The following is an 11,233-nucleotide window of genomic DNA, read 5'->3' as shown; positions in this document are numbered from 1 at the left end:
TAGTTAAGTGCCATCTTATTTCAATTACCATCCTTACTATTTACCTGTACACTGCAGCTGACCTCAAGAACTCGTAAAGAGTTCACGATGAAAACATTTGCTTAATGTTTTCAATTTAATCTTATGATATAAATATTCTCATAAATCAAGTGTTCCGGGATTTTCGTGATTTATTGTAAAAATTTAAACTTTAATCTCTTACAAATACATTTTACCTACCTATGTACTTTCGATATTTAGAACTGAGAACAAATTATCTTTTAATCATTTTTCAAGCTTTTTGGGTGAACATAATTTTTATCAATATTTATGGAAATCAGCGTCTACTATAACCTAATTATTGGAAAAAAGATCCCCCCATAAAAGGGTGACCCGTTCTTTTTATTACTATAGTCGAAAATAGAAATTTATTAAATTAGTATAATACCTACCTATCTATTATCGTCTATTATAGTCGTATCATTATTTTCTAGTAAAATGACGTAGGTATATTTAACGTTATTATCAATACGGATGTCAAGATATTCGTTCCGAAAACATCGTACCTAATTATGCATGTGTTTCTATGATTACATTTTAAAATAAAACAATTTAAACTCGTTTAACACACAATTTTTTCAGTAAATTTTTATTACTGCAATATTAACCATGGCGATTGGCCACTAAAGCAATATTGAAGCGAAATATCATGATACGAAACAATTTTAGATTCTGAGAACTGAGCGAAGCGATGAATGTATTGATTTGTGATTTCATAATGATGTTGTTTTTTATTTATTTTTATCAATTTTTTATTTGTGCGTGTACACCACCGTACACGATAAGTATCTGAAATTATGCTTTGATTTTCAACTTCAGTATCTTTTCCAGTGGGAAAGTTGAATCTAGTTGGTGCTTCGGGAGGTGAAAATTCCCAGTAGTTTCCAAAAGCACCGGGAAAAACAAAAACATTTTTGACAAAATTCGTAACAATCGCTGAAATTTACAAATTATTTCGAGTTCAAAATTCATTTATATCCACGATTTGAAAATGTAATACAAGATTCCTCATGAGTCATAAGTTTGTCTAACTTTATCAAAAAAAAAAAAAAATGTCTATTGGAAAGTCAAATTAAATTTCTATGAGCGTTTGAAGATCAAATTTTTGCAACATTGGATATTCACTGAATTTCTCATGGTGCGATTTTCTTAACTTTTTGTAACTTCTAATTCAAAAACGATTAAACGTAGAACATTAAATTTACACCATAAAATGTTTAATTTATAATTTTCTACTATACTTGATACCAGTGGCGGCGCGTGAACAATTTTATAGGTATACCAGATGCCAGATGCCCAGATGCAGTTCAAACAGAAGTAGAATCCCAGCAAGGTTCATCAACTACATGAGATGGCGCCTATGGCATTTTTTTAATTCACTGAAATTGGTTTTTGAGGCCCTTGAATGATAATTCCAACGTGTATTGCATTGATTTGGCAATTTAAATCCTTCGATCCTTTCTTCGATCTCATTGTCAAGAATATAACGAAAAATTAAACTCATTTGAGATTGGCATGATAGTTGATACTAATTTAGAAAATGTTATTACTAGTTTTGAGATGTTTACGGACATTTAAAAATGTTGGTCTTTTATTTCTATAAAATTGTATTTGTAGTGTCAAAAAGTTTGAAAAATATGAAATATAAGATGCCCGAAATCATTGTTACAATAACGCTTGAAGTACATAGGTAACACAAATAAATATATTACACAATTAAATATTTGATAACCATTTAAATTGAATTGATCATTTTCAAAGAATCATTTATCAAATTGAAAATGTACTAATCGTGTTGTAATTAAAAATGTATAAAATGTTCCACTTTTATAGCTACGGATTCAAATTTTAAAACAAGGTTTCACGTAAGTAGTTAATTCTGTAACCAAAAAATCTAAAAATGTATAACAGTTTTTTTTTCATAGTTATATTTTATGTTCAAATTTGGACGAAATATTACATATTAAATAACCAAGAATAACAATTTTAGTTATATTGTAATTTAAAAATATTATTCGTTGGTATGTAATTGAAACTTCTAAAGTATAATATTATTATAGGTAGGTATACAAAAATGATAATATGGAAATAATAATAATTCAACTTACTGGCTACTGGGTGAATCTTAGATGATATACTTGTATAATATGATCTAAGGTATGAATAATAACAATATACCTCTAAATATATCTAATATAAAATTTGTCCTAGGTTGACAAACCGTCTCCGATAAAAATCGTTTTTCGTATGCCTACAATGATATTACCTATATCATTGAATTCAAATTTAACAGCAGCCATAACAATTTACAGTGACCCATCACTTGCAGTTAACCAACTGTACAGCAAAGCGTCACCCATTTAATCGCTTTTTTTTTCCTTAATCGCACGTAAAATTACAATATAATTTAACGGTGCCTATTGTATTCATAAAATCGGTAGTTCCCGGGGATCACCTCCTCTGTAAATGCGCCACTGATGAATAGTAGTCAGCCATGAAACATACGAAAAAGATTTAAAAGTGGCGACCACCTGTTTCATGTGCGCGGGATAATGGACGAGAATGAAGACATGGAAAATAGAAAAAAAAAAACACTGAATATTTTCGTTGAAGATAGTTTTATTATATCCACTAAAACAAATGATTTTTTTTTTTTTAAGCAAAGTTAAATATATAATTTCTTTTAATTACATAAACATTGAAAGTATCCATAGGTATATATTTCTACCTAAATCCACACATATATATAAATCTATATATATAATATATTGTAAACTCATCATTTATCTTTTCATTTCCATCTCATAAAAATTAACAATTTTTTTTCTCATAGCACAAAATAAAAATAGCGTAGAGGAACCAAACGCCGGATAGTAGAATAATATATATTATATAGAATTTTTTTTTAATATATATATTATTTAAAAATAAATATAGCAAAATCGTATTAAAATGTACACTTTAAAGCCTTAGAGGTAACTAAAAATGGTGTGATTTCTATAAGAAAATTTCTTTTCCGGTAATTTTAATAAATAAAGTTATTTTAAAAATTATATTTATATATAAATAGTTATTATCATTATATATATATATATATATATATAAATTAATTAATAAAAATTCTTAAAAATTCTAAAATTGCTCTAAATATATTTTATTCATTAATATTTATCGACCAGGCATATTGTTTTTTTAAATTTATAACAAAAATAATACTTTAATATGAACAACGTGTCAATTAAATATTATAGCTTAAAAGATTTTTTTATAAATAAATTAGATATTAAACGGGTGTAAATAGGCGTTAAAAAAAAAATAAATAAATAAAAATACAGTAAATAAATAAAACATCTCTAGGATCTAAAATAAATAAATAAAAAAAAAAAAACTAAACATTCATGTAGGTATTGTTTTGGTTAATATTGGTATACACATAGAATAGATATATATATATATAAAATAATAATAATAATAATAAAACGTTTGTGAGAAGTGAAAAAAAAACCTTACGCTGTCGGGAGCTGCCTCTTTTCGAGTACATAATATATATATATATATACTTTTTTTTATTTTCAAAGCGAGTATAAAGGAATAAAATATAATATATATATTATATAGTATAATTCTTATTATTATAGCTGTCGTCGATGATGATAATACAATAAAAAGGCAGGTTAAAAGTAAACACACGCGAACGGCGTTGAAACGAAATAAAAATATAATTAAAATAAAATAAGAGACTCGCGCGCGCGGCGTGAGGAGAAGACAATATTAAAATACGACGCGATAGTCGTCGGAGGCGGAGTGTGTGTGTGGGTGTGTGTGTGTATATGTGGGTGAAGTATAAGTGCGTGTTCGGGAGTCGGGTCGTGAAATAAAAAATACGATCGCGCAGACGACACCGATTTTTGGGTTGATGGGGGGGGGGGGGGGGTGGGTGGTGATAGTTGATGGGGTCCTTGTATGGTCCGCCTGTACACGACGGTCTATCTCGGCTGTCGCCGGTCACACTCACACCTTCTTCAGCGTGAAGAAGCTGCGGCGCTTGGGCTCGTCGCGTTTGTCACCGACCGCGGGCAGCGTCTGGGACCGGGACTGCGTGCCGGCCGCGTCCTGTTCGCACACGTTCTTCAGCGTGCTCACCCACTGGCGCATTTCGGCGTCGTTGCGCGCCTGGAACAGGAACTCGGCCCCGCTGGCCAGCTTGGCGCGCAACACGAACTTCTTCTTGGTGTAGTCGGTGGCCACGTCGGCAGTGCCGCCGTGCAGGTCGATGGGCGCCTCGCCCTTGAAGTACGTCTCCGGCGACGTCTTGGCTGCCTTGGCGTCCTTGTAGAACGCCAAGCTAGTGCCCTGCACGCACACGAACACCTTGTCCCAAGACCTATGTACGCGGGAAATCAGAGCAATACGATTAATGTTACGCTTTTATACGCGGCTATTAGGAAGATTCCGGGGGCCCATACCTATGTTATAATTGCAATATAATTTACATAACATATAGCTTAAAAAAAAAAAAAATGTCAAATTAATAATTTTCGCTGTATTATTGTTGTACAGGGAGTGTTGCATACTGTCTATTGTCTTATTTTTGAAATGTATTGTATTCTTATTATAGCAAAAAATAATAATAATAATTATTATTATTATTAAAATTATCATACTCGCGACTTAGTATTGCAGTGATATTTTAGGGGTTGGAAGGGGGTGAATATTATATATTTTAAGTGAATTGCGTGGCCTTCATACTACTTAAAATATTCATAAAAGAATAAGCAAAGTAGAATGAGATTAAATTGCATATAACAAAATGATTTATCATTTAATACATTTTTTGATAATAATATGTGTAAATATATAATTGAATTTGTATAACAAATAAGTCCAGCCATTGAGGATTGCAGGGGAAGTTCCGGAAACGTATTCATACACCTAAAGTTGTGAGCCATTCTTATTACCCCCACCTCTTAAGAAATCGTGTCACTGAAAACTATTTGTTTATTTACAAGAAGTTAAAAAGAATTTACAAACCCTCAAGATTGAATACACACATGTAAAATCTTTAGGTTTCTTCATAATAAAATATTTGTTTAATTTAATGACTTTGGAATTAATAACAAGAACATATTATTTTTCTAAGAATAGTTTCCCAGAAGTTGCATCATTTAGTTTTATTTATCTGTCATTAATTGTATGTTATTTTTTTATAATATTAAAAATTATTAGACTGTATCAACCAGTCCAAATCAACGAGTACGGCTCTAACAACAGCTATAGAACATAAACCACAACAAAAACAATAATAATATAGTAATAAGTAATAACAAAGTAAACTGTTGCCTGTTGCTGAGTTATCCATATAACAGATTATAAAAAAACAATTTTATATTAGCTGCAGGGTCGTAACCAACGTAAATAGTAAAATGGTCTAATGTTCCATGCGACCATGCATAAACTAAAATTAAAACAACAGTGTGCATTTCTTACCTGTTGGATGCTTTTTTCGTCGTAGATTCCCATTCGTGTTTCCTGTTGAGTATTCCTTCTAGAATTTCACCATCAGCTTCGGTGGCTGATTGATCTGTAACAACGATCAATGGGCCACTATTAAAACAAACATAATGGATGGACACCATAGGCTGCAGATTCCCTTGTCTGCGTATAAATCCCTTCCCCCACAACATGCTAGTCGTTGTATATAATAGGTCGTAGGTAGGCTCATGACCATGCACAAGACTTACAATCAAGCAATTATACATACGACGGATATCTCCGCATCATCATTTAAAGACTACGATACCTGAAGTTGGTTCAACGGTGGCCTCGTCGTCACTAGCTGACACAGCGGACAACGGGCTCTTTTGCGGTGATTTTTTCCACCGGAAACTGCGGAATGGTGACTTTGAGCGCGACCTGTCCTTGTTGCGGTCTTTGACTAATTGACTTCGCGAAGCTACGTTTTCAAAATACACACACAAACAGAAATACTTTTACAAAACAAGCAAACTAAAAAATAATTGTCATCGCACATCGTATCATGTTAGAACATGAGAAAGCACGACACATGCTAATGATTAAATGTTCGAAAATTAAAAAAATATAAATATAATTAATTGAAAGCAAGCTTGAGATAGCTGAAATACTTACTTGAGGGCAACGTAGATGCGGATCTAGCGACCCCTGCAGGCGCGGCGGGACTGGCAATGCTCTTCCTACTCGATGCAGAGCTGTCATGCACTACAAATGTTAATAACAAACACTTTCAATTCAACTTCATGCCAGAAAAAAAATAAAAAGTAATCGCTATAACTACAATTTGAATTATTATAGCGAGTCATGCAATAGTATAGCGCTGTTCTATATTACTTACACATGGTAAATTTTAACAAAGTTAAGTAAAATGCATGCAAAATAGTTTATAATAGAATAAAATAAATGTATTCTAAAAATATTATATTTGTTTTAAATTAAATGAACTGACCTGCGGTCGGTTTTTCGATGGGCGATGTCAGTGCGAGGTTAGTGGGTGGAGGTTTACGTATTGACGCTAATGTTAGATTTAGAGAACGCAAGCGTGCAAATAACAGAAAAAACAATATGTTCATATTATACATGTGTCAATATTGTTTTTCGAATTTCAAGTTCCCTACCTAATATTTCAATATATTCAACACAACTATATCTTTTCCACGCCGAGTACAAATATTTTTTTAATTTAATAACTTATAATGTTTAAATATCTCTATATATTTATACATTTACATGGTCAATTATGAAATCAAACAGATACAAATATATTATATTGTGTATTAATAATTTGCAATAGCTTTAAAACCATTATTGTGTTTATGTACATCGCATCATCATTTGTTTGATCACATTTCCAAGGCATTAAATGACTAGATATTTATAAATAAATATATTACAATATCAACAACCTTCAGTGCATAATTAATTTATTAAATTATAATACTTTTTTTTTTTACAATATTTTACACTTTTTTCTTTTAATTATTTTCATCCATCAATATATTAGATAAAATATGTATATTGTTTAATGGTACTTAGATTAAAATGATTTATAAACATTTATAATTCATAAATCCATTTCATTGGACGTTTATAAATTTGATAGTCTATAGTTCTATACCATTGATTTTATATTATAAAATTAATGTCTATACTATGACTTCAAAATAGTCATAAAAATTGTTATTTAGAAAATAATGCTTTAATTTGACTAAGCACCACCAAGCATTTTCACCACTTATTTTGCATGCATTATTATTATTGTAATTAAAAACTAAAACCACAAAAGCTAACTTACCAGGACGACCTTCTCCATCTTTAGCTTGTTTTCCATCGGCTTCAGATGCTTCTTCCGCTCTGTAAAATGTAAGGAAAATATAGACATTTTTATAAATTAGAAATATATTTCTTGTAAAAATTGTACAAATAATTTTTAACATACGCAGCTTTTTCTGCTGCTTCAGCTTCTGCTTGAGCTGCTTGTTTAGCTAACTCTTCCTGGCGTTTTCGTTCTTCTTCTTCTTTTCTACGTTGGATTTCTTTCAATTCAAACTAAATTAACCACAACATTTAAAACAATGTAAAAATGATTTATTTATTATTTATTATTTATTCATACGGTTGTCAAACGTTCTAAAGCACAGAATCTTTCTTCTTGTGCTATGGCTGACTTTTCAAATGCTTCATGTTTTTTTATCAAATTTTCCACTTGATCAATAGTCATCTATTACAAAAATACCAATGGATAAGTTTTTATTGAAAATGTTTGTTAAATTAACTTACTCCTAATTCTAGACTCATGATGTATGGTTCTTGTGCTAATAACCATGCTTCAGCAACTGCAGCATCTCTGGCAAATTGATAAACTTCCAAAACTATAAAATAGATATTTAATATAATAATAATATATAATAAAAAAATAGTACCAAAAACTAACTTAATTGAAGATTTTCCCATCGTTCTTCCCACCTATTCAATAATGAATTTCTCTGGGTATTCAATAACATTAGTTTATCTTTTATCTAAAAAAATCAAACAGTTTATAAATGGGTGTTAAATAATTTATTTAAATAAATCAAAGAATTTACTTCATTAGAAGCATAATGGTTTCTTGAAAGTAGTTCTTTTCCTAAAGAAATGCAAGCTGTAAAATTATCTTCTCTGGTGTCAATTTCTGCTTTTAAACTTTGGTGATTGTTCATCAATAGTTCTACTCCACTAACATCTCTAAAAAAAAATGTTGATAACAATTATAATATGTTACAATAAATTCTAAAAGTAAAGATCAAATTACCTTGGTTTTTCTGATGTGTTCATTTGTCTAACAACATCATCCATCCATACGGTTAATGTTCTAACCATATTGAAAAACTTGTGTAAATCACCAGTGTCAGCTAATTTTTGTTTGCGCAGTTCACATTCTGATTGTAAAGCAGCCCAAGCATTCACAACTTCTGCTTCTCGTCCAGTAATTTCTTTGGCTTTGTCTCCAGCATATGATGTTTGTAACCGAGCTGAATCCTCACTGATAGTTTGAACCTGAGTGCTAAGTGTGTGTAAATCTTGTAAGAAACTCTGGTGTTTACGTTGTAATGTATGGACAGAACCAGCGTCACGACCAAGATCTTCAGACATTTCATGACTTTTCTCTGCAATACGACTAACCATATCCTTGCAATCGTGGAAGAATTTGTGTAGTTCACGTGAAGCAACCAACATCTAAGGAAATAATATATTATATTAAGTACCTACCAAGTTTAAAACAATATATTAGTAGTTTACTTGTGTTCTAGTTTCAATAAGTTCTAGTAAATCTTGCCATTGTTCATTTAGGCTGTCCTTCCATTCAGCAATAGTGGCCGAGTCACTGTGCCCAACGTTGATAAGTTGATCAGCAATACCATTAACTGTTGCCACACGTTCACTACCTGTTGCCTCAGTATCATGAGCAAATTCCTTAAATCTTTCCCACAACAACTATAAAAAAGATTTTAAAAATATCGTGCAATTAGTAACACACTTAAGAAAGTTTGGAAAATAAATAACTTACAGTGACATGGTCATAATCTTGACCAAGTTCGTGTGAACCAGCAACAATTTCACGTTCAGCAATCCATTGTTCTAAATCATCAACTTCACGGTGCAACATGAATAATTTCAAAGCTTCATCTAATTTAGCTCTACGTTCTCCAGCCAAATCTTTAAGTCCAGCATACAGTTTATCAACTTGAGATTGTTTTACAGCTATTTGGTCACTTTCAGGATGCATTTCACTTGTGAGTTGACGAGCAGTTTCACCTAATTGTCTGATTGTATCAGCATAATTATCAACAGCTAATTCTAAGGATTCGTGTTTCTTTTTTAAGTTTTGCGCTGAAATCTGATCTTTTCCACGATCTTCAACCATCATATATAATTCTTGTTCACCCATCCAACTTTCTGCTTCGCTGGCGTCGAAGAAGTACTGTAAATTTATTTAAACAAATTTTATATTTTAGATATTGTTTAGCTTGAAATATTTAAAAATTAATTTTAATATGATTATCTGGCATACTTGTTGGGCCTTTTCAGATTGAAGTAGCATTTTTCTACGATGTTCAACAGCTTGTTGAAGTTGTTGCCAGCGTTGAGTTAAATCGTGTATGAGGTCTGTGAATTGTGAAGCATCTTCATGTCCTTCATCAATTAACTTTTGGCCATTGCTACAGACAAGATTAATGCGATGCTCGTGATTATCAATTTCATTACCTAAAGACTAAAATAAAATATAAATTAATGATTAATAAATTAAATAAATAATAAATGATAAAAATACTAGTAGTATTAGAGAAATAAATTTTCTTACTTGATTTTTCTTTTGTAACATGTTGACATTGAACAAACTATTTCCATATTCAGTTGATGTAGCCATTGGAGTCTTTTCAGCAATCCACAATTTTTCATCTTCAACGTCTCGTCTAAATTGGAATGCTTCTTTCTTTTTCTCCAGCTGTCTTTGCCTTACTTTTAATGGTTCCTTAAGTTGTTCAAATCTTTCTTCCACTTTGGTCTTCTTTGGAATAATTGTTTCAACTTTCTCAGGGACGGTCTTTTTTAAGTATTCGGCTTGTGTTTCTAATTCAACAACTTGTTTGGCTTTTACAGCCATTTGGGTTTCAATCATTTGTTGTTTCTGCATAAGTATATTGACAGAAGCCAAATCAGTTCCAGTATCAGCCGCTTCAATCTGTTTTTCTAGATCATCCATCCATGAATCAATATCTTCACAAGTCTGGTGTATGAGAACTTCTCTATTAGTGTCAAACAAACGTTCACCTTTTTCTTTAGTGGTCTTTTCGAGATCATCAAATTGACCTAACATTTCAGATATCTTTGGTTGAATTATTTGGGCCAATTCAGGTTTCTCTTTCATTAATTCCTCTCCTGATTGCTGTACTCTATCTAATCTATCTTTATTGGATGCAATTTCTGCTTCAAATGCTTGATGACGAGTCCATTTGCTGTGTACTGTTTTCGCACTTCTGTATGTTTCATCCTGAGCTGTAAACTTCTTTTCTTGAATCCATTGTTGTAGTTCATCAGAATCTTGGAGAAATTGGTGAAGTTGTAATTGATCTTTAAGTTGATCCATAAGTTGTTGGGCTTTATCACGGTTTGCATCCCGTCGCTCATGTATGGAAGCTGCTTTCTTTTTAATTTTATCAGCTTCGAAATGGTCTTCATCCACAAGTTTATTAGCAAATTGAGTGACAGCATTAATTTTGTCTTCATTAGCTTCCATTGTGGTCATGAATGCTTCATTACGTTTAATCAAGTTTTCAGCATGTTCAAGATTGGACTAAACAAAAAAATCAAAATATTAAATATCTTTCTTATTTCTTAATTATATGAGAAGATTTTATACTTACTGGGACTTCATCTTTAGATAGAGCGTGTTCTTGTTGAGAAAGTAATACTTCAGCTTGACGAGCGTCACGGTTGAACATTTGCAGATTGAGTGATTTGGAAAGAAGTTGTTGTCTATTCTCCCACATCTTGTGCAATTCTTGCCATCCATCACGCAAAGCCTTGAGCCTCTCTCGCAAGAACATATATTGAGGATCATCTTGTGTTCCAGGTTCCTAAACAAGAAATTATGCATCTCGCAAACTTAATAAATTTAATA

At 31.5% G+C, this 11,233-nt stretch overlaps 1 protein-coding gene across 4 annotated transcripts in view; it reads right to left on the bottom strand.

The window, feature by feature from the left end:
- Positions 1-3,596: 3,596 nt before the first annotated feature.
- The window catches only part of LOC132939699 (spectrin beta chain), a 28,062-nt gene continuing 20,425 nt past the window's right edge, over positions 3,597-11,233 (bottom strand). The window contains exons 15-30 of one of the 4 annotated variants that reach the window (XM_061007015.1): positions 10,977-11,189; positions 9,914-10,906; positions 9,623-9,823; positions 9,119-9,532; positions 8,851-9,045; positions 8,363-8,787; positions 8,157-8,295; positions 8,006-8,090; positions 7,852-7,943; positions 7,688-7,792; positions 7,511-7,620; positions 7,367-7,425; positions 6,187-6,276; positions 5,840-5,992; positions 5,527-5,620; positions 3,597-4,423 (exon numbers count right to left, since the gene is read on the bottom strand). In XM_061007015.1, coding sequence (XP_060862998.1) covers positions 4,051-4,423; positions 5,527-5,620; positions 5,840-5,992; positions 6,187-6,276; positions 7,367-7,425; positions 7,511-7,620; positions 7,688-7,792; positions 7,852-7,943; positions 8,006-8,090; positions 8,157-8,295; positions 8,363-8,787; positions 8,851-9,045; positions 9,119-9,532; positions 9,623-9,823; positions 9,914-10,906; positions 10,977-11,189 — 3,741 coding nt within the window. In that variant the 3' untranslated portion in view covers positions 3,597-4,050. Of the gene's footprint in view, positions 4,424-5,526; positions 5,621-5,839; positions 5,993-6,186; positions 6,277-6,520; positions 6,587-7,366; positions 7,426-7,510; positions 7,621-7,687; positions 7,793-7,851; positions 7,944-8,005; positions 8,091-8,156; positions 8,296-8,362; positions 8,788-8,850; positions 9,046-9,118; positions 9,533-9,622; positions 9,824-9,913; positions 10,907-10,976; positions 11,190-11,233 lie in introns of all 4 variants that reach the window. The other 3 variants (XM_061007017.1, XM_061007016.1, XM_061007018.1) reach the window with 3 other exon arrangements.

This window comes from Metopolophium dirhodum, chromosome 2 (genome assembly GCF_019925205.1).
Source record: "Metopolophium dirhodum isolate CAU chromosome 2, ASM1992520v1, whole genome shotgun sequence".
Lineage (NCBI taxonomy): Eukaryota > Metazoa > Arthropoda > Insecta > Hemiptera > Aphididae > Metopolophium > Metopolophium dirhodum.
Note: the sequence above shows the minus strand (reverse complement) of the source record. Positions and strands in the feature narration are given on the sequence as shown.